This window comes from Saccoglossus kowalevskii, chromosome 8 (genome assembly GCF_978046115.1).
Source record: "Saccoglossus kowalevskii chromosome 8, keSacKowa6.1, whole genome shotgun sequence".
NCBI lineage: Eukaryota > Metazoa > Hemichordata > Enteropneusta > Harrimaniidae > Saccoglossus > Saccoglossus kowalevskii.
The window spans coordinates 15,502,197-15,526,158 of record NC_140648.1 but is presented as its reverse complement, the minus strand read 5'-3'; the positions used below and the strand labels follow the sequence as shown (position 1 = coordinate 15,526,158).

General features: G+C 37.4%; 3 protein-coding genes across 3 annotated transcripts; 1 reads left to right on the top strand and 2 right to left on the bottom strand.

Moving 5' to 3' along the window:
- Positions 1-5,194: 5,194 nt before the first annotated feature.
- On the bottom strand, positions 5,195-8,074 carry LOC100371811 (uncharacterized). Its single transcript, XM_085502923.1, has 4 exons — positions 7,908-8,074; positions 7,403-7,713; positions 6,945-7,056; positions 5,195-5,410 (listed from the first exon to the last, which is right to left on the bottom strand). Exons 1-3 carry the CDS (start codon positions 7,984-7,986, stop codon positions 6,949-6,951), a joined length of 498 nt encoding a protein of 165 aa, XP_085359049.1. The 5' UTR covers positions 7,987-8,074; the 3' UTR covers positions 5,195-5,410; positions 6,945-6,948.
- A 3,357-nt stretch (positions 8,075-11,431) lies between these two features.
- On the bottom strand, positions 11,432-14,163 carry LOC146739346 (uncharacterized). The gene is made up of 3 exons (XM_085502922.1): positions 14,027-14,163; positions 12,249-12,433; positions 11,432-12,089 (listed from the first exon to the last, which is right to left on the bottom strand). The coding sequence occupies exons 1-3, from the start codon at positions 14,088-14,090 to the stop codon at positions 12,030-12,032; spliced, it is 309 nt and encodes a 102-aa protein (XP_085359048.1). The 5' UTR covers positions 14,091-14,163; the 3' UTR covers positions 11,432-12,029.
- Positions 14,164-16,252: 2,089 nt separating this feature from the next.
- Positions 16,253-22,620, top strand: LOC102805592 (putative methyltransferase-like protein 24). Its single transcript, XM_085502921.1, has 6 exons — positions 16,253-16,337; positions 18,391-18,470; positions 19,910-20,208; positions 20,450-20,521; positions 21,317-21,479; positions 22,121-22,620. The coding sequence occupies exons 1-6, from the start codon at positions 16,265-16,267 to the stop codon at positions 22,433-22,435; spliced, it is 1,002 nt and encodes a 333-aa protein (XP_085359047.1). The 5' UTR covers positions 16,253-16,264; the 3' UTR covers positions 22,436-22,620.
- Positions 22,621-23,962: the final 1,342 nt, after the last annotated feature.

Below are 23,962 nucleotides of genomic sequence, written 5' to 3'. Positions count from 1 at the left end.
CTGACTCTGCCTCCTGCCGAACATATGCCCCTCCCCCTTGTCACAAGTGGAAGCATCAAACCTGCTTCCCCTGCGAGCTGGGTAGGCGACCCCAGAGGAAGAGGGGGAGACCACCACCTGATCCCTTCTTCCTGGGGGAGCGTCGCCATTCTTCCCTCCTCGTTACTGGCTACTTCTGGCCAGTGGGTGCCAACTTTAGTTGTTACGTTTTCTCAGCTTGGGGCCTTACCGCTTACCCTTGGCAGAAGCCAAACTGGCTCATGGGTCTCACCTGTACCAACTGGTCAGTGGGATCCCGAAGCATCGAGACTGCTTCTTCCATCCTCAAAAAAGAAGAGGGTGGGGAGGTCCAGCCTGTATAACTGAGGTGGTGGTGCGCCCAGTGAAAACAGCCAAAACTGCATTCCACTGTACAGAGGCAGCCTCTGCCACGAGAGCCAGATGACACTTCATGATACCCCGCTTAGCCGTGTGGTGTCCCACCAATGGCTGTGTCTGCTGGTCTAGGAGGCTGGTGCGTTCCGCCATTGATACTTCAGAGTGCTTGCGGCGTTCCAATGGGCTGGCCACAACTCGAAGGTTGATGATCGCCACTCTGCTCTCAGTGTGTGGATTGTTTCCGACTAACCAGTCGAAATATTCCATGAACGCCGCCACCCCCTTTGCCCGTCCCACCGAACCAAACAAATTTGTGGTGCCAGGGTTGGGGGAGGAACCGAAGGATCCGATCAAGGCACAAGATTTGACCTCAGACTCTGCTGGCTCCGGTCTCAAATACCACTCGATCAGGTAGCGCTTGATCCCGCAAAAAAGGTTGAGCATAAAATTTACCTACCCTAAGGATATAGGCCTCTATCCCACGGGGGACCAAGGTCCGCCCATCAACACCATCTGTGCTTTCCCCCCTACATCCAGCACTCGGCGGGATCCAAAGCAATACCGAATTCAGGACTCTGGATGCCGGAAGTGACAGTCCTACCGAGAGTGACTGTTTCAGGATCGAGGGTGGGGTGGAGTGGGGGGTTGAACATCCGATCACTAGGATCCGTGTTCCCCCCTCAACCCATGGCGTGGCTCACAGAGTCAATATGAGGAACAGACTCTGAGGGGCCGCTCGAGGTTTCACATTTAAATGATACTATTTTGACGGCCATATTGGATTTATGCAAATGGTTGTTATTCAATCAAATGTTTCACAATCACATACATCCACACACACTAAACCATATCGCAGCAACTTGAATATCTAAAAAATGTGGGCTAGAATTAAAGATTTGTCCTAATAGTTATATTTTCCATGTTGTAAAAATGTACCAAACAGCCATTTTTAATATATGCAAATTAGGTATATTTCGGAAGCCTATATTTTCCTAGACTTTTAGTATGTCAATCTAGGCACCTCCCCGGAATGTATTGTGAAGAAATTATTTCTGTTGCAATTTGTGATGGGTCAAACCATAAATTGACTGGACTAGTAGATTATTTTGACAATAAATATTAGTCACCCATAATACCCATCTTAGTGGTTAATGTTCGTAAAACAGTTAAAAGCTGATTATTTGCAATATTCTTATTAGGAGAGACATCTACAAAAACAGTAAACGACCGCGTAATATTTGTTTAACTGATGTTCAAAACGCTCAAAGAGGTAAAGGGTGCGTTATGCGATATTTGATCTCAAAAACAAAATTAAGAAAATGTTGATCAAAAAGTTCGTTGCCGCAGCCATTTCTGGTCTCGGGTGATTTTCAGACACTTTCAAACACTGATTTGCCTAACTAAAACACCCAAACGTTATTGCAAAGTAGTGTGATTCGAGTTAAAAATAAAAAAAATTGAACAACGAATATTTCTCTCAAAACGGGTAAAAATTTTTAGTTCTGGCGCCCCAAGCATTTGTTGGGGATTCATCCTTGTTTGGAATTCTTTGATTGGATGGAAGTTTGAATCTAGCAAGGTTTTTTTCATTCCTGGAGTTGTTTGCTTCTCGCATACCGTCAAATTCTTTAAATTCTTTATTTTTTATTTTTCTCAATGACTTAGACCCTGGTCAGAATTTTACTATAAAACCCTCAGATTTTAGCCATGTCTTGTAGCAGGATGCTTTCAAGTTAATTAGCCACTCGTGTGTTTTGGGCTACATAAGTAACTGTTATTTGAATATGCTGTGCACTGAGTATGTTATGGACAGCAACCCGGATTACAACTACAAACATTACTGTGGGCATTCAGTTTCAATGATGTGAAGCAAGACAAATATTTAGCTATAGCGCCCTCTAGCATTTGTGGGGTATTATCTTCATATTCAAATACGCATACACATGTACTATTACAGCAATTCCAGGCACTGATTTGTCGCTGAAGTAGTGCTAGATGTTGATAACTTACTACAATAGGTTACACACTTTGTTTTCAAATTTACAGAAGTTGTTACAAATAATGCAGACATGCTGTCTGCAATTTGAAGCGCATCGGAAGAAAGCTCCGCCCATAAAAGTGGCGGTTCATTAGTTTTGAATTTTTCTTCCAATAAACGATCGAGGCTCTCAACCTAGTTTCAGTACTTCAATTTGCGTCACATGTTATTTCAGTGAGAGGGGCGCATGAAGTGGTGGCACTCACAAAGAACGTTATTTTACAGAACCAGCTGACCGACTGATCATGACAGAATTATTTATCAAAGTACATTATTCCTACTATGGAAATATCCGTATCACGCCTGCAACAAATGTCCTATGAAGACTTCATCCACTATATCAATAATGAAATTGAATACATAAGTAGAATGGGTGTTATTCGATTATTAGTTCTCGACGATGAGAACCAAAAGGTTGATGTGCCACCAAATAATCGCTTTAAAAAGCTTATCACTGGCAACACACGATCACACGTCCGGGGAGGGTTGCAGTTGTGTACACAAGTAGTTTTTGTCGAATTTCCCGTCCGTAAATGCGCTGTCGCAATGTTTTATAATATTCGACATAGTCTATAACGTTGTCAGTTTCCTGGCAGGATACTCTTGATGGTAACAAACCGTTTGACGATATTATAAGCTGTCTGCTTTGAAACACCACTTCGATCTCCAATCTCAGCAAATGACAGTCCACGAAAATACAAATTGACAACTCTTGTTCTCACTTCAACTGGTTTTTTGACTCCTTGCTTCTCCATCGTGGTGCTTAAAAAACTTGGACAAATGCCGATTTGTAGACACGCAATCGACACGATGGCCTACCAAAAGTGAATGAAAGGCAGACGCGCCTCAAAGTTTAGGTGTACCTGACTTTGTAGCAAAAATAGAAAACATTGTGGGCAATATCTGTCAATCATTCCTCTGATTTGCAGCCGATATTTATATTTCTAGTTACAACTTATGTAAATATGAAAACAAAGTGTGTAACCTATTGTAGTAAGTTATCAACATCTAGCACTACTTCAGCGTCAAATCAGTGCCTGGAATTGCTGTAATTTGACAAGGAAGTGATACTTGTGATATGAAATAAGCTGTTTTAATTGCTATTGTGATAGGGTCTAGAATTATCTCTCCCAAATGCATTCATTGGGCCTTGGAAACATCAAAATATAGACTTTAGACCTATTGATGAGGGCGTTTTTTTTAAACCGGGGAAGGGATTAGCTCCTGAAGTTATGACCTGTGGTTTTTCCATAAGAGAATGGTTGCATGGTCAGGGTCAACAAAAACTCATTTCCTTACTTAGTCTGACATGTAGGCGTAGTACCGCGGAGGGCGCAACTCATGCGACTCGTCAGGCTATTCCTTTCTATGTTTCACTCGATCTGTTTCTTGACTCCCCATTCCCTTCTCGAGCGATATGTGGCAGGTGTGGCATATTTTGGATGAGTTTTACCATCCAAATCACCCCCAGGGAGTGCGGCAATTGTCAATTTATTTTATTTTATTCAAATTCACTGACCTCATACATAAACTTATACATGTTGCCTAGATTGTGGTGATCTTATTGCTCCTGGGATTGGGATATTTACCCTAACACTTGTTTCACAGATCCACACTATAGATAGGGGAGTCAAGTCTGACATTGGCGGGTGCATTTGTATATGTGGAAATGAACACTGTGAAAGGCAAACTGATTGGTCAAACTTTCAACATAGATAAAAAGGCAATCCCCGCTCCGCTCACCCAACTATGAATTGAAGGACCACGTTTGATTGTTTGTTTTTTTGTTTCAAATATATAAAAATCAGATCTTTCTCTGAATAATAATTCTATTGTGGTTTTAGCCCTCTACAGTTGAGATCCGTTTCTTTATTTCTGCTTTGTTTTGGCGCAGAGGGCGCTATTACAAAAATCATGGTCACTCTGACTGATTGGCATGTTCGGTATTCCGAATGGAGTCTGTTGACAGTTTCCAGAGGTATTATGCAACATCATTGTTTTAAAAGGCCACTTGCTGTTCATACGTTGATATTTTTTGCGGGACAGCCAATATGATGTGGTTTTGGGTACTGATCTGTGCCATAGCGTGCAAACAAATGTGGTTTCATTGTTCCTCGGTTTGAATATGCGAACTGACTTCTGATCTCTGTTCATTGTTGTATGGTTAAAATGGTTTCACGCCCGTGGTAAGAACTGTTAAACTTCTGGTGTATAAAATAATTTAGTTTTGAATTGATTTTAGGCAACTTTGTCTATTTATTATTTTTTATAGAGCACCGAAAAGCCTAGGTCATACTGACCGGGGGTTAATTAGAATGAAGAGACTGTTGTTTTGAAATCTGATAGGTCTTTTGCAATATACAGTGTGAAGTGCATTGAAGAGCATTTTTCTTGTGTAACACAAGTGATATATAGAGAAGCCAGTACCAAGCATAGGATAAAGTATGAACTAGTATTGGGATTCTTTTTGGATGGAAAGTCCGAGGCAGCAGGCTTTTGACTAAAAACCACCGCCCATAAATGCTCATAAGAGCTCTTAAAGGCGGTGAGTGGTTCCTGTAAACAATTCTGCAATCCCAAGAGCTATGACCGAAATCGTGTTCCTGATTGCTCAGATACGAAATCAGGAGATTGAAAATGTGAAAAGTCTTACAATGAAGCACTCTGATTGGTCGAGTAGTCACCAAAAGGCATAGCACAGATCTGCATGGCTTGAAAAAGGGCGACAAAATACGCATGAAATTAAACACGGAGAGTAACGTACATCACTCAAATACGTCATCGATATATGAGGTCCTTTATTTCATCATTTATTTACCTGATATGAATATTACAATTGTTTGTCGTTTCAAATAAAATTCGAACTTTATGAGATAAAAGTTCGACTGTAACTACGTTTTCAAATATTAATAAATTAATATCTCGTCCAGTCTCAGGTGTATAGCGCCGCAATCTTCAAAGTTGTAACATATTGGATATATGGATTTGAATACTCTGTGAAGAACAATACATTGAGATTTAAAATATTCGAAGAAGAAATTGTTATGTTTGTGTTGTTGTCAGTGAGATGTGCAAGGGTAATTTTATAGAATAAAAAAAAAATTCGAGGGGTTTACATAACCCTCGACAAATATTTCATATACATCGCGCCCTTTATTGACAAAACGCGTCAGCGACGATAATGACGCAGTTGCATGAAAGCATTATCGGTATTTTTGACGGACGAATGCCGATAAATACAACATTGACGCTGCTAGAGGGCGCTACTTATAAGAAAGCAATTCTATTATAATACATTATTATGTATGGTATTATTGAGAACACACATTTTTTTTATGGACAACACACGTCTGTAGATAAGACAGTACTGCACAATAAACGAATAGTAATATAATACTATGAGGTTATTACGAGGATACTGCAAAGTATGCGCGAAGACAGTAGAGCGGGAGTATCGACCGACGCGCAGCGGAGGTCGATGCGACCGCGTACTGTCTTAGTTCATACTTTGCAGTATTCTCGTAATAAACTTATTATTATACATCTTTTCCTCCCAGGGATACATCATGAGAATGCTGAAATCCAAAAAGTTTAGAACAGATTTAGCGAACTTCTTTGTGTGGAGTCCGGTCAAACCCTGGGGGCAACCATGTTTTTTTATTATTATTAGAGGACGTTTACGCGAGTAATCGTTCCATATTTGGAATTCGCGTTTCCTAATATGGTAGTATGAAAATACCCAATGCAATACAGCAAAATTACGGCACGCTGTAACTTATGGCGTTACGGTGACAGATGTATAATAATATTATACCGCAAAGTCAGTACGGTAATCGTATCGACTGACGTGTAACGAATACAAGGAATAAGTTCGAAATTTGTTAGGAAATTTGATGTACATTTTCCAAATAAGAAAGACATTCCAACGTGTTTGTAATACAAACACGTTTCACGATGTCAATTGTTTATTTATTTAAGGTATTTCTGCGTTACGGTTACGTGCGTGGATCGTGTCGGACATAGGAAATCTCGACTAGCTTTGAAGGCTAGAGTTACTGGCTGAATCGACCCAACAAACGCACACCAAAAGTTCCTCACACATAATTCAACATTATTACTGTCACACCCTAGAGCAACGATGTCGGGATATCGAGTGTATGACACTCACACTTCTCGACAAACATCTAGGCCCGGCGAAGTAAATGTGTTGTCCGCCAATCGTTACAGTCATTGACAGATTACGTACGTAGTTAATAAGTTTTAAAACTCATGAGAAGGCTACGCTCAGTCGACATATATTTATAAACTAGAATATATGTGTTTATCACATGGCAGGATATACGCCCAAACTCACGAGTCGTTGACGAACGGATACATGACTTTATATTAGATTGACTAGTTCGTCTACACGCTTCGCACGGTTTCTCTGTAAACTATAAACAATACGGTAACAAAAAGACCACAGAGTGTGTCCATGTATACTACTAGAACGTGGGCGGTAGGGAAATGATAAACATAATAACTCTACCTGACTATTGACCCTCATCGCCACAATTATAATAAGGAGAGTAATCGCTTTTATATGGTATTTCTAGAATCCATATATCATTACAATAATCACCAGTACAGCACGATATATCCTATAAAGTGATCAAAAATGTTAAAACCAATCAATATGTCACAGAAAAGGAAACACTCAACTAACAAATAAATAGTACGTACCAATAATTGAACGCGCATGCGCATAAGCGCAATTTATTATTCTCTAATATCATTTTCGCGATTGACTTCAATTCGACGTGTCATAAATCAAATATCAAGTATAGAAAAATTGTGACGTGCGTGCCAATAGTTGAATTACTATTCCATAACACCAATACTATTTGATTAGCATACAACTTGAAAACACAGTTTGTATTCTGCGATTTTCCGTAATTCCAACATCCTGTATAGATAAATTGTGACGTCACTGAAAAACAGACTTACCTGAATGTATTGATTATTGCACATATTCTTGGTGGATTGCTCACCGAGGCACCCAAGTAAGTAGTTATATGACCCCCCGTAACTGATGTAACACGAGCCATAGACGGTACAGGTATCCTGGTCATAACAGGGTGGATTGCACTTGCAGATCACCTTAGACGGTTGTATGAATGGGCGGCCACCAGAACCTTCAAAGGATGATTCAAATTCATCCGAATCTTGCGTGCTGCTGCTGTACGGTAGCTCTGACGGTGGCGGTGGTTCATACGAGGACGAAAGCACTTCATTTTCCCAGTCCCTGGTATCCCTAACTGTGGATGGAAAATATTAATATAAAGTGACTTTTGAATTAGGTGCCACGTTCGACGTATTCAACGTGTATTCCAGGCGAAGTACAAGACGCATTTGTTTTCACAACAATCAAACGCGTTGTGCAACGACCACGAATATCAATGTCGATTTTATTTACGATTAGTACATAACAGAAAAAAACATTTCAAGTTACCTTTTTTCAGAAAGTTCCCTTCAGCGGTTAAACACTGTAAAATCGCAAGGAGGGACAGACACACAATATAATACGCCATGGCTTCGTGTTGACAAGATATGAAGAGTGCAATATATTGACGTGTCGTTTTATAGTCGATGAGTACAATGGTAATTATCAAAATTATAAATACAGCTTTTAAATTGCAAATTAATCAGAGTGGAAGAGGGTGTGGTTGTGAAGTGGTTCAGTCGAAACAACTGAACTCTATTCAAATCATGTTTGCGGAACTCAAAATATGGATAAGTAAACAAAGTCTTCGTTGAAAAAAGGCGTATAAATAGTCGCTACATGTGAGAAAGTCCCGATACTATTTCCCATATGTAATGTTGTCCATTGCATTAAAGCATGTAGACGATTCCAAACGGAAGCGATGTTAATTAGCCTACAATTAGAGGTCAGGTATAGTGCCCGTAATTAAAACGACGGAAATTGAAAAATTATAATGAGCTCGAGTAATTGGAATTTTAACGAAACTCTGTTGTTTATTTGAAAACACATATTTTCAAAATAAGTCGTCATTTCCACCGACACTCTTGAACCAGATCATTCGGGCATAAGTTTCACCGCAATTTAAGAGTAGGCCCTGGTGTTAGCAATCACAAATTTAAAATACTGGTTCTCTGAATTAGAATGGACGCACGCGTAATGACGCATGCCGACTCAATTAAAATATAAATGAACATAGACAAAAGAAATTAGTGGATTCACCAATAATAGAAAAGAAGAGAACGGGAGGAGACGGTAGAGGATCTCGGTATCTGACCACGCCTTACAGAGATCCCCACAAATTATAGTGTGAAATATTTTAACCATGCCAACAGAAACGTTGAAACGAAAATAAAATTACTCCAAACAACAATTATTGGCTTCTATGAACCATGCTGCAAGACAAGCGAGGTTGCGGGGGGGGGAGCTGAGTAGTAGTGTTTAGAGGGAAGTACATACTACGTACAATGTCTGATGGAACCTGACCTTAATTAAACTAGAATTGGTGCCATATAGAGTTATGAACTAAACCTTATTTACGACTAGGTAAATTTGATACTCAAGTGCTAGATAGAATCAGTTTGTTTGACATCGTGTATTAGAAACAATGGGGGGGATAACTGTTGGAGTATTGAGGCTTGAGATCACGTGACACAGATACATACGAGCCCCTCCCCCAAGCGGAGTGAACTCAGTATAAACTTATTATTTAAAACATGTTTCTGATATTTATACATTTTTATTTTATTTAACTACAAAATATGTATATCATATTCGCCTACAATTTCAGTGTGTTTTAAAGTTTGCCCTTTGTGTTTGTATTCCCACTGCCATGAGCTACGCCAAATCTATGTATTTTAGCGAGGTCAAATACACGACCTCTCGGCAGAATCACGCAGGAGTTTATGGGTGGGGGTATGTTTACATTGAACTAAAGAAACATAGCTTCTTAAAACACGCGTAGATATTGCTTCTCGCCACAGTTTACGGCACTCACAACACTGACATGATCGTGGAATACTTTATTTGACATAATCGTTGTGTTTTATTTGTTATTGCAATTTTATTGTTTTACATATATAATTATTGTAAAGTAGCACAACGATGCCATTCAAGCCATTTCAGCCATTTTGAACGTGGAAGAAGCTATACCTCGCTCTAACATAGAATTTTTTTTTGACGTATTCGACCAGTGTCAATTAACTTAAGGCATTTCGAAAATCGAGAATGTATCGATTATTGCAAACATTGATTAGAGTGGTACGTGTTCGATGTTCGACAACACGAGTAACATTCTGAGGATATCACCTGACATATCATTTGTTTGTAGAGCAGATTGAAACGAGTGACGTCGAATCATATCCTATTATGCTAATTGGGTGTGACGTATACGAAATGCTCATAAATATATTACTATTCTTAGCAATATTTTTGTTTATTATGATTTGTTTTCTAGTCAGAAATTCACATATCACAGCGATAAAAACAGTATATCGTAGCACGATTTTATTTTTTGACATACAATTCGAGCAAACAGTGACTGGTGACGTCTTGCGTGTATATCACCACACTAAGCGTCAATAGTGTAAATTATATGCATCAGTGACGGCGGCACCGGAAGGGGAGAGGTCGCCCACAAAAAATCGCGGAAACTTGAACCGACGGGCATGTTGAGCAGGACCCCTCCCCAATGCAAAATTTCCAATTTACACATGCGATATACTTACAAATCTCGATTTTTGGAGATTGGAGTAGTAGGCTGTAAATTAAATTTAAATCAGTTCATCAAAAACCTCCACATATGGAACATGAACATGCCAATATTCAAAGCGAGGGGATGTGTTCCTTCATCAAAATCTTATCACGTAAAAATCAGACAAGTGAAGACAGTCCTCGTCATTGTAAATTGCCCTATATATAACACGAGATAGAATTTCACATATGTTCGTTTCAAGGAATACTTGTAGCCATAGATTACATAAAAGAGGTTGGAAGTAGGGAAACATATACATGTACCATAGAAAATTATAAGGTCTATGGTTAAACAACAAAGATAATATATATATATATGCGTTTGCTCTACCATGTACATTGTAATGATTTCGCAATTGATTAGCGTAGATTCAACAGAAGAGCCACCGTGAGCAGCGAACAGTGGCTGCAACAATAAAATCCTCAAAATATTTCATTACCGGTGTGCATAATTATTTAATAACAACATCGTACGATAAGGTGATTTTCAGTAGTAAAATGTATGCATAATTACGAAACAAGAAACATATAATTTCCATTAAAAACAAAACAAAACATGTACGTGTAAACCTTTCATGTTGTATCTTTCTTGATGTGTCGTTGATTCATTATCTGTGTTTTAGATAATTTATGTACGATAAACACTTGACGTGAGACTCTTTTTTAAATATGAGACGTTTGCACATTGGCGGTTTTGTTGCTTTTGTATTATTTGCAATAGAACAGGAAGAAGATAAAGTGCATGTCAAGATCATTGCCACTAATTAACATTCAATTAGCATCAGCAGTATTACGACAAAGGGAATACCTCAATTTCTACAATGTTTTGCAGGGTTTATGTTTACCCTATAATTACAACTACGTCCGGCTATCGTGCGATTACTAGTAGGTCTTAATTAAAACTGCGGAAATTAAAAAAAAATGAAAAGAGAAGTTACAATTTTACAGTAACTCGACTGCTCATTTAAACACAGATATTTTTCAGAACTGTGTTTTAGTTGCAGGGACGTGTCGTGCATTTTCACAAATTTAAAAAAATATACTGACTTGTGACTCCATATAATTCGGATAAAGGTATACCCGCAATTAAAGTTTTGACCTGGTCTGCAGCATGTATGAAAAATATATGGAGTGAAATTCGATCACATTATCGAACAGCACACAGTCAACAGTTTCCGACTGTTAGAAAAATACAAATGTATCATAAAATTGATTTATAAAATTCTGATGTATAAAACATAAAGTTTGAGCATTCACATTATTTATTGAACAAACAAAATACAAATACGTTTTAAAATCAACAAACTATATTGATGTGATTACGACCAAGTGTACAAAGCGCGATGGTTTGAAAAACTAGGCAATTTGCATAATATAACACAGACTCTATACATTTTCAGTACTCAAAGCTGTGAGTTTAGAATTGTTTCTAAGAACTGTATGTTTATTCATATATCCAATAGAATTGGCTTAACCTTTATTAATATGTTAATTGACCTAGATTTTCTACATATCCTACATTTCCGCATGTTAAATTTAAATCTATCGACACAGTTTCCATAAAATTATCATTTTATCGCAAACTCGCATCTTATGTTACTTATCTTTATTGTCAGACGTTATCACTCGGGCGTTGAGTTTGTCAAACCATAAACTATAACATTATGATTTAGTTCAACCTAAATAACGCTGTAGCAATATTTCTATTATCAGATATTACAATCATGGTAATAATCATGTCTGAGTGAATGTGTATTTAAATGTTCATAGCCTTATTCACGGCCGCTAGTAAGTATTTCAGCCACTTCCGGGGTCCATTCCATTAAAGCATGTGTAAACAGACTAAAATAAAGTGGTCCACGTTAGGTCGTTGCACATGTCCTCCGCACAGCAGAAGAAGTCCTAGAAAACATAAATGAGTTCTTTTTTTATTGCTATTGCAAGTATTTGGTCACTTCCCAGTCAACCTTTTAACAACGCAAATTATTGAAATAAAATAAAGATTTCCAATGGTAACAATCCGTAAAATAAACATGGAACTATAATTGAAATCCCACTCACCAACATGGGCCGATTACCATCGCATAATTTCCGTGCTTTGCCCGGTGACAAGCATCCTTGGATCAGCTGTCCAGATGCACCAGTGCTACCATAGCACTGACCACGTGTTCTGCACGTATCCCCAAATCGTCTACACGGCGGATCACATTTACAATGGATTTGAGGTGCTCGGCCAGGGACCGCTTCTGGAAAGGAAATAAAATGAAAGCTGCAATCTTCTGATAATAACTTCTGCTTTATCCCTCAAGTAGTGAATTCATATTGTCCTTCGAATTGTCGGATTGTTAGTGATTCTGTAAAAGTTGAGAATTTGTGGGTGTTCACTTTGGTGTTCATATGGGTGTTCACTTCGATGTTCACTTTGGTGTTCATATAGTTGTTCACCTGTTATTCTGCGATTCTACCAGGCGGATAAACATTGATACATAATGAGGGCGATGTTCCTAAATATGACGTCATTATACTTATTAACGCTATGCTCTACCCCAAGGAGAACGCGTATCATAACGTATCGTGTTAGATAACTTGAGTTGTATAAACAAATCCATACTATTTTTAATACAGCTTACATAATGTATTCTAGTACAGGACAGGGTTATGTGATTTTGACAGTTATGTGACTCGGTCTCAATCGAAATGATATGGAAATGAACTATTACTCAACCTGTATCATAAGCGTCCAATATTTCAGTGAATAAAACGAATTTCCTTTAATATGTTATATTTGTGGGAATACTTTGACTTTGGATATGCTAGGTGACATTGTGAAATACTATATTTCAACATCTTGATAAAATTAAAGACGAAATTTGGACGAAAACTTACGTATTCTAATATTGTTGTTTGACCGCCCCTCCAAAAAAATCGATCTTTTTCTGGTAGGCGATATTCGAAGGTTTGCTGCCAATACGGGTAACATAAAACAAAAGCCCTAACATTTATACAACCGTATACAAACACGTAACGTCTTGTGTAATAACGTACAAACAAATAACGGCACTGTATGAGATGAAAAAACACGATTGAACCAAATGAAAAGTTGAATAAAAAAAGTGTAAGAACGACCCAGTATGTATAGTACTATGTTGTATAATTGTATATTATCAATCAATTATTTAAACATAATCAAAAATACTCAAATGTTCTTAATTGCCGGATTAAATATAAGCTGAGATTTAAACAAGAAGCCTTATAGTATTAAAAAAGCTGAAAATAATCGGGCGTTAACTTTGTCAAGTCACGCAGACCATCACGACCATCGCAATAACTAACGAGCCTCTTGGGGTCATCTTGGTTGGCTCCCACCGACTTAATATGTAACACATTTACCTAGAGTATGGAGTTGTAGTCAAACGGTCTCTCAACATAGGGCGGTAGGCGATTTTTTTTATTTGCTTTTATATTTTAAAACGTCATCAGTTCGTCAAAAGAGCGCGCAGTGCAATTGCAAAATAAGTGAGAAAAAGATCGCTCCGCACCATTTTTGGTGGTGCCCGCTGACCAGAAGCATAATTTGTTTAAGCCTAGAGTAAATAATATTTACAAAATACAGAGTATTTGCACCACAATGTATCACATTATTAAGAAATGGTCGTCATGCCACAAACAATCGAATACTGAATAAAGTTAGAACGTTCTTCAAGTTTGTTACGTCATAACGTAATATTCATTTACGTGGGATACTTTCAGACGTGTTTACCACTTGCACCCAAGAGATCACCAACTTTAACTTTAACAAATTATGTTACGTATACGATGCGGAGACATAACTTCCTTACCGTTTTCTTCAACACTGAAAGCGACCAACGCCAGAAGTGGCCACACCATACTGAGAACGAACATCACCTTGGAGTAAAAGTCGAAGTAATCTGTTGGCTCACAGTGAAAAACTGCAACTGATTGATTATCTGAACGCTCGAAGACAGAACTGTTTATCAAAGTTTGCTATTTCAGTTTAGCGTGACCTTAATGACATTTCACGCACCATAACTCCCAGTGTATTTATCCACGAGGTCACTTAGGTATCATTTCATTTTGAAGGTACGTGCCCCAAGAGAAAACTTTCTCGCATTTCAAACGCTGTGTTATTACATAATTTTACAATAGTAACAGTATGTGTTTAAAGTAAGGATTAACTGTAACTAAACAGTATTAAAATGCGTACTAACACAATCGATGTGAGCAATCAGGCTGCTGCAAATTTATGTAAGATGTGAGGGCCCAGACGGATCCGGACGTTGTTAACTACATCTACCACTCGTGTCAACAGCTGGGTGATCCACTGAACGGAGATTTTATTCGAAAAGTTATCGCCTTCATTTGCCGTGAATAGAAGTGATGCTAAACCTGACGGGAGCCTTGGAAGACGCATATCCTATTCCATATGCTGCTCGTAAAAACACGTCGTAATACTGAAGTAATCATCGGAATCCGTGCTTCATTCGTGAACTTACGCGACCTTCCTTGGCCTTCCTTGTCGTGTATACAGCAAACACTCGCGCAATATATAATATATCTTTAAAATACCGGTGTCAAGCCGCTGACGTTACTTAATGGTGATCACAAACCCGTCAATCCTCCCACTGGGTGGCGTGTCGTTTTTAATATTGTCATTCGCACTTAATCGAACGGAAATCTGCGTTAACAAGGCTTCGATGAAAACACACACACGCAATTTTACCTCATTTTCTTGCATATTTATACGTATTTGGAATTTTCAATGCTTAGATTGTAGTGACTGGGTGAAAAAATCTAATCAGAGTATGAATAGAAGGATATGGCATGATTATTACGCACGTGGCTTATGCACGTTTTTAAAATGTTTTCAAAAAATCGCAGGAATAGTTTACATACAAATCATTTGCACTGAATAAAGACAGTAATCAACAAACATTAAAAATGTAAATCCTGTCATATTCCATAGGGGGAAACGCATGACATAGAATGACGAACATTAATCCACTCTATGCAAGTCAATATGCAATGACGAAGAGAATTTTATATTGTAAAACCGCCTACGAGGTAATTAAGTTGCAAAAGTATAAGTTAGCAGTCCGTATTTGAGTACACCCGACGTCATTTATCAATTAGCTTGAAAACTTATTTTGATCAAAGTTGGTGCATGTCCATTTGCGGACTTTTTTGTTCACCCTCCCCTAAAAATCACACAGCAAAAAACAAGAACATTTGAACCTGCACATGCCGGTTTCATTCAAACTTGGTATTGAAACCCCGCTTTTTATTTCCACCCATTTTCACTTTAACAGAATTTGTCTGAATTTGCTGCGATGGGATTCATGAGTTCGTCGTATAATTTTTGGATTTCGAAGTTTAACTGACTGATGTTTGTCAAAAAAGAACAACAGTACTGTCATTATGATTTTTTCACACTGTTTCCCAGACCTAATGTAAAAAAATGAAACACTGTTTCAGGTGCAAAAACAAAGCTGTTGGCGCTATCTCTCCCAACGAGATCTCGTCACCCGCCGGATGAACTAACAGTCGACATGCTATCACAGGGCGAATCACCCATGCAACCACAACACAGTCGACTTTGTATATTTTAAATGTTCATGACTCGCCATACACAGTGACTATTAGTACCTCCTGGACTGGATTAGTTGTTAGATGTTTTATTTTAATTTAATAATACTTCAAATTTATGATGTAGCCAGAATGCTGATATTTTCAACTGCATCGAAATTACGGTATTTATTTCCAGTTCATTGAAACCACAGTGAATTCCGGTTTACAACGCTGTCAGGGTACATTGCATTTACCAACATTGTCAAATTTATGAATATATCAGACATAGTTTCAACGATGTTTCTTCTTAAATGAAATATACATGTATTTCCAAAATTACTATTGTGCTTAATTACAAATTCAGTCACCTGACAAAATTGTAAATTTAAAAATGCACATTAATTAAATTGTAAAAACAGTTTGACATCACGTGCTTAAACCAGGTGTCACTGCGTTAGAAATCACAATATCTATTGTGCGGCGAAAAAAATATGACCATACGCACAAATGTGTTTGTACTGGTGTTTGCCCTGGTTGGAACAATTCTGTTACTAGTTGTAATCGGTAAGTTTTTTAATATGCTATTTCAATTTTATTTTATTTGCGTGTCCACTTGGTAATGTTGTGGGAGATTAAATGCGACTTATTTTCTCTTACATCTGGTATTTATTATTACCGGTGTGCATATTATATTGAGATTGAGTGTGTATGGAAGACAAAATACCAGGCAACGTATTCGATTCGATCTGAAAATCTAAAAACACTTTTTAGCGAAAAAATATATACCAGATATACATGGAACACGCTCTTCATCGTGTCACCTACATTTTTCATTCTCACTAAAAGAGTGCATGATAGCGTCTAAAATTCGTTCGTTCGTCTTTTTCAAATCACATTTTTGACACAGTGATTCAAGATCGAGTTGTGTTATTTACTACCTAACGAAGTCGCGTGGATGTGCACCAGAAATAGTTATCAGCTGATGTATCGCTTAGGGTGACAGACATTTAAGACGCTCTACTTCGCCAGTCGTCTTTGTATTACTATGGTGAATGCATTTGCAACATAATTCACATTAAAGGGATTAATTGCTGGCCACGTATTGAGTCGGCTTGATAACATATAACATCATCAAATTTTAATTACTCGTGAGAAGCTGTATTATTGTTACAAAGAGTGACCCTGTGCTTTAAGGTAGTATCCTAACAAAAAGTAAAATTATTTCATTTTTACATACTTGATAAATCGTGTGACAGGGATGAAGACAATTAATTAAAAATATGGGATTTACTGTAATCAATCTAGAGCAAACCAATCAATAAAATACAGTTAAAATAGCAAGGATATATCTCAATATTTCATAATTTTGCTCGGTTACAAACGGTGAAAAAATGTATGTGTTACAATGTCCTTTTTTATGTTTAGAACCGTTAAGAGATATACAATATTTTACTGATTTTTGACGAGGAAATTTGTTTTCATTGTCTATGAATCTGCTGGTAAAAGTATTTTTTGCGTAACGTTTTTTCTCAAAAATCAGTTTGATAGTTCACATACAGTTGATTAATAAATAATAAATAGTTAATTACAGTATTGTTTTGAAATGAGATATTGTCACTGCTATATGCTTAAAAAATGACAAGTAGCATTTTACCTTAACATAAACTCGTCTCTCCTTTATTTTAAAAAATGTTGAACGAGTTAGTAATATATGTACTAGTTCTATCACGTGTTGGTATTATATTTAATAATACTATCGTTTTTAATCTCCAATGACACAGCTAAAAGAAGGTGATCAATAAGTAACCACAAATATTGGGCTGTTGTACATCACATCCAGCTTTGTATTGACGCTAAGTATCCTTTTTCCATTTTGGTTATGCGGCGTATGATTGGAATTTTAGTGTACATTGTACTGGCTGCAAACACTCATTCAACGACGTGATGAGATTTGCCCCTAATAACTAAATATTAAATCTGCTACGCGCGCATATGGTACGGACATAAATTAATCCCACGATGAAACCATGGCTAATGTAATCGGGATGTTGTCACGACGACAAAACAGGTATCGGTTATCAAAGCTGCTGAGTGTTTATATCGCAGTGTAATTTCCTGACTGTTTTATAGTGTATACAATGTTTCAAATCATGTCATACTAACCACCGAAACATAATGTTCAACACATGCTAGTACTTCACTAATTAACAACTAAATGCTGAAAACGTTAAAGAAAAGGGTAAAGAAAAAAATCCCTTAAAATAATTGGGGAAAACGTAAATAAACATTTGTCTTCAGATAGTGTAAACATATATTTGAAAATACCAAATTCCGCCAGCCCCTCTACCTGATTTCAAATGAGCATTCGTGTACACTCTCAGTTGAACGCAATAGTCGTTATTTCAACTGTTCAGTTTAGAGATATACGATGAAAACCGTTAATAAAAACGCTCAACATACTTCTAAATATAAAATCAAATTCATAATTTATGCCATGTGCCCAACATACTGAAATAATTGCAATTGCTCCACAACATTAAAAATTAGTGGCGCGGACACGTAGCACCTTTAGTAGCATTTACTAATTTATGTACATTTCTCCCGTACCCACCCACAGATTTTAGACGCAGAAACGTTACATGTCTGTGTGAAACTCCAAAACAAGAAGAGAAATATACACCAAGTTATGATTTGCAGGTAAATTTCCCACAGAGGGGATTGTTTTGCTACAAGATAATCCAATGAAACAAGTGATGATTTTGTATTTCTCAGAAACAACAACGGTCTGCTCCTCAGTCTGTACGCCCGGGTGAACGGCTAAATTATATGTTAGTCAGATAATACATATGCACCAGGCCTGATTAATATTAATGATTTGCCCGCCATGCTGCAGTGTGAAGGCATAAACATAAAGGTTACTTCCACCGACAATAAAGCAATTGCCTACAAAAGTTTCAGCGCAGTCAGTTACCGAATGTGCGAGTATAACGATTTTCAGAATTAGTTTATTGTTATCTCCGCCAAGGAATTTATGTTTTCGGTAGCATGTGTTTGTTTGTCTGTTGGTAGGATAAACTAAACAAATTGTAGTTAGTTCTCAAGAACTTCTAGGAGAGGTTTCCTTTGATACAAGCATGAACCCATTAAATTGTAGAACAGACATGGGTACGGTTGTCATTGAAACAACAATTTTGGGAATGATTTTTCATTTACAACTCGAAAACGTAAGGCTTAGCATGGATTTTCATGAAATTGATGCGAACGAATCGATTAAATTAAGGTTATGAATGGATTATCAGAAAAAAGTGACATGAACATAGGGAGCAATCGAATGAATTTTGTTACAGATGTGGACAACGATAACATGATTTTTTGAGTCATCCTTGGTAGGAACCAATCAGCCAAAGTTTGGTAGAGATTCAGATGTATTATTATTATTGGTAGAGATGTCGGCCTGGTTGCCATGGAAACAATAATTGGATTAATAGTGATATAGTCGTCTTGCGCCAAAATTATTCATGTGCAAGACTATGATAATTATTAGTGATTTGGTAAATGGCGAGAGCGAGAGAGTCGCTATACTTGTTTTTTCAACTCAAAAAGTGTTCCATTCACTGTTACAAATACCACTGTACAGTTACATACGTAGATCAGCAGACGTGTTGACGGGAGAAAACAGAATACTATACGATGAGTGAAAATAAAAAAACAAGTCTCGAGGCGTTTTTGATCTCGACACCCATTTGCTTCCAAGATTCATAGACCATTCCCCTGTGAGATTCTGATTTATCCGTAAAATCCAACTTGAAAACAGAAGAAACGAAGGCCTTGTCGTCTTATTGGCGTCAAAACTTTGTGTACGACTGACAAGCAAAAACGTATTGGGGTAATTCCACGTTCAATATTGTGCTTTACACATTTAATTATGGTCAGTTTTGAAGAATTAAGGGTATATCAACTCTATTTCCTTTCTGAAAGATCGGCATTTCAACATTTAGTTATCAAATCCAAAATTAAATCATTCTATTTCTGCGTCAGACGTCTCGGTCAGCGCATTTCAAGCAATATGCGAGATCTCACAGTTAACGGCATGACGCCTATTCAAATGACCAGTGGCCACATATTTTTTTTTACAGATCAATGAAAACCATGATGTCAAATATGAGCCAAATACAAATTATGGCGTCATTTCATATGATTCATCGCGACAGTCCAGTACAGTAACACGGGCAGTACGATATATGAAGTCAGATTCAGCGAAGGAGTTCATGCGTTTAATATATCACCTAAATGTGTTCCAAAAACCGCGTTTTTATTGCAACAGTTTCCGAAGAGTGGGAAGTCAACTACCTAAAGACGGGGGCTGGTTTGTCTGCTTTGACGATAAGATTCGACCAACCGATTCCAATCAACAATGTATTGTGTACTCATTCGGGTAAGGTTACGGTAATTAGTGAATGGCCGTCGAGATCTCGTTGAAAGCGAGGGGACCACAAGATTTTGCTCCTCTAGAATAATATTCTATTCGCAGTTAGATTATTCTATGTCAGTAATATGCCTTGCCTTGCATTTATGTCAGGGAAAGCGGTCGCTGTGTCGCACATATTCGATAGTTATGTGAAATAACAAGGTGGGCTTGTAACTGAATGTTATGTGTTTGATTTTTTCATTGATAGAATCAGAACAGACTGGAGCTTTGACGAAGAGATGGCAAACTATGGTTGTAATGTATATTCGCATGATCCATCGTAAGTATTCACATACAAAATACATCGAAACATTGCACATAGAACAGCGATTCAGAAAACGAAATCCAGTACTCAGCACCTTGCCCAATCAAAATACATGTATGTGTTAACTGCATGTTAAATACTGATAAATACTTGGAATTGTGATTTATCGCAAGGTATATTGTTTTCCTTGACGTTAGTATTCGTTCCATAAAATGACGAACCACGCTCGTCTGCATGTATTTTTTTTATAAATAGCATACTATAAACGAACAGCGGATATGCGCATGCGTAGTTTATTAATGCATTAGGCGATTTTGCAGCCGATCACAACATAGACCACTTTTGGGATCACGACAACTATTTAGTGATGATAAATCATAACACACTACACAAATAAAAATACTGAGAAAATACACGTTTTCAATGTAAACTTACAAAGAAGTGATTAATCGGAACACGAAAAATCAAAGGCAGCGTTTCCCCAATATTTGTGTCAACATTAAAAAACGAAAGTATGAAAATGAAAATGCTTATGCTTGCGCGTTTCGAATGAACAGTTCATATACAGGTACACCAGCCGCATGCGCATTTGCGTTTTACATTCTTTCATTGAAATTGTCATAAACATGTTTTATTATACATTGTATTTCATAATATAGCATACTTTATTGTTCCTAACACGACAAAAATATTTATACATAAGTCAACATTCACACTGCCTCATAAAGGTGTCATGAATTCCTAACAGTTACCGGGTTACATACCCACGATACCATTGATACCCACGTTATTTGAAATTGTTTTTTTCAGGATTGGTCTACCTGATCACAAGCACTCTGAACAAGTATGGTTCTACAATACTGGCCTCGATGCATACAACTCGGATGACGTCATCCGAACCCTTAAAGGCCAGCAACATCATTGGAAAATGCGATCCTTTGACGAGATATTAAAAGAAAACGGTCACACCAATGTAAGAGATTGGTTCATTTATTCGCTCATGACTACATTCATTCATTAAGTAGATCATCGAACGACCAATCATACATGTGTTGTGTATTTGTGTACAGTTTTGTTCAAACGGATTTTTTGGTGACATTTCAAGTAGGCATACATATCAGGATAATTATGCAAAACTCATTTAAACATATTATATCTGAAACACCAACATTACGCATCTTTAAGCACGGTTCACCGTTTTCAAGAAAACAATGGAAGTTATTCTTATTCTAATGAAGACCATTATAATAAATTGGGTTATATTGTTATGCAAATATACCACTATCCAGTCCAAAATACTCCGGAAAACACTGAATATAATTCTTCGAGTCAGATTTTGTTACCTTTGACGAATAGAACTCAAATTTTAAGTATATTTATTTTTCAGAAATGTGATTGAGACCTATAGACAATAGGAAATCATGTTTATTTAATTCAAAAGTATTATAGACAAATACTTAAAAATGTAAAATGTTGCACAACATTTTTGGCGGGAAAACTATTGTACAGAAAGTGTTAATCGGGTAAGTTAGTGTTTGAAAACACACATACTTAGACAGAAGAAAGTCAACTAGATCTAATTATGAAACCATTCTAATACATTTCATTACACAGAGAATCATTGACTATTTGAAGTTGGACATCGAGAAATCGGAATACGCCACAATCCCACAGATGTTGCAAACCGGGTCTCTAGAAAACGTGAAACAACTAGCATTCGAGTTTCACATATTTGCAATAGGAAATGACAATGAAGAGGAAATGTACAATGCAATAAATGAGAACATATTAAAGGCTCTGAAGACTCGTGGTTTCCTTTTATGGCACATTCACGAAGTACCCTACTCACGGCGCAGGTTTGATTTCGGTGACCTGGGAATCCACTCTGGTTGCATTGAAGTGTACTTCGTTAATTCAAAATTTGTGTAACAATCGTCGATGTTTCTTGATAACAAAATGGTGTCGTAGGTTGGGTGTACTAAGAACTGGCAAAATGCACTGCAGCATATTTTTTTTTATATTTGCTGCGCGAATGATTAAATTAAAACATGATAATGTAAATAAAAATATGGGATGGCGGCGGCCATTTTGAATTAAAATGATCAACATATTCATATACAGCGACTAGTTTTCCAAACATGTTTGCGTCTAAAGCATGCTGTTGTTCATCTTCTATTTTAAAAATGTTATAACGGGACTGGCATCTTATCTCATTGTTTCCAGTATCTGTCACCTGTTTATAATTATTTCTGATTTTTGAGAACTTCCAAATAATCCCACGAGGTAAGCCAACACGAACAACATTATGAAAGGGTACTAAAGTGTTCTATCCAAAAATAGCTTTATATTTTGAATATACGAATATAACGAAAACGTATGTAATATGGTGTGTGATGCTGAATGCTGCTGGCCAAATTGGATTATGATTTATAGTGAACAAAAAAATAATATTTGTCTGATGAATTATGAAAAGACATATATGCATGTGCATTGATTCTTATCACACGTACACAAACATTCAGCGTTCACGAATTTAGAATTGAATTGTTTCATCGAACGAACAAAGACTTGTATTACAGTAGTTTTGTATTGCAGTGTGCTACAGTAACGAAGTTTTTTTTAGCTAATCCAATGCTATCATCGTCATACAGTACAAAACGATATTATTCTTTATGGACTGAATACGGCTTTTGCGGCCCGAAGTCGTGCGGCAGAAGCACCCGAGCTTGCGAGGTCCCGTCAGCCTGTACGACCGAGGGCAGTATAAGCCAGATCCAGTTCATAAAAATTATACCATATACCTTTAATATAGGTGTAATTACAATTCTCCCGCGGCGTGACCTTAAACACGCGACGTTATTTAGAATGGCGCGTTTTATTTTGAATGATGAAATCCGGACGCGCTGGGCCAGGCGTGATACTGGGCATTATTACCCTGATGTGAGGGCGCACTTCCCATAGGGGTACGAGGACGGGCAATACGAGGTATATGATAATAAAACAAATCACACTTTCTCATGCGTATTATTCTCGCTAAACCCATGGGTACTGAATGCAATGTTATTATGGTGTTCATGTCGTTACTGCCAAACCCATCCGGGTGTATGCATGCACTATGACCTATTACCATATTGTAAGCGGAAAACTCAAATATTCTATAATTTCCTATTCGGGTTTCACACTCTGTGGGTACATTTTCAGCCCAGACAATGTATGAGCGTACTCTGGCGATGTAAGGATCATAACACCTAACAGCGACAATTTTAGCAACGAATTCATCTTTCAATATCTGTGACGATGATCTCATATCAATAATTTAATAAACCTTATGGAGCGTGGCCAACTCTGAGATCGCGTCTCATTCAATTTTCGAGCTAAACAATTTCTTTGTAGGGTGCCACTGATACTCTACTCGTATAAAGAACTTACGATGATATATGATATGAAGAGTTTACA

Coding starts and splice junctions, on each gene's coding strand:
- LOC146739346 (XM_085502922.1), bottom strand. CDS start 14,090: ATGTTCGTTCTCAGTATGGTGTGGCCACTTCTGGCGTTGGTCGCTTTC. Junction 12,434..14,026: donor TTTCAGTGTTGAAGAAAACG/GTAAGGAAGTTA, acceptor TTTCCTTTCCAG/AAGCGGTCCCTGGCCGAGCA. Junction 12,090..12,248: donor ATGGTAATCGGCCCATGTTG/GTGAGTGGGATT, acceptor TATGTTTTCTAG/GACTTCTTCTGCTGTGCGGA.
- LOC100371811 (XM_085502923.1), bottom strand. CDS start 7,986: ATGGCGTATTATATTGTGTGTCTGTCCCTCCTTGCGATTTTACAGTGT. Junction 7,714..7,907: donor AGGGAACTTTCTGAAAAAAG/GTAACTTGAAAT, acceptor TTCCATCCACAG/TTAGGGATACCAGGGACTGG. Junction 7,057..7,402: donor GCAATAATCAATACATTCAG/GTAAGTCTGTTT, acceptor ATCACTTTATAG/GATATATCGTGCTGTACTGG.
- LOC102805592 (XM_085502921.1), top strand. CDS start 16,265: ATGACCATACGCACAAATGTGTTTGTACTGGTGTTTGCCCTGGTTGGA. Junction 20,209..20,449: donor TGTATTGTGTACTCATTCGG/GTAAGGTTACGG, acceptor TTTCATTGATAG/AATCAGAACAGACTGGAGCT. Junction 21,480..22,120: donor AAGAAAACGGTCACACCAAT/GTAAGAGATTGG, acceptor TTCATTACACAG/AGAATCATTGACTATTTGAA.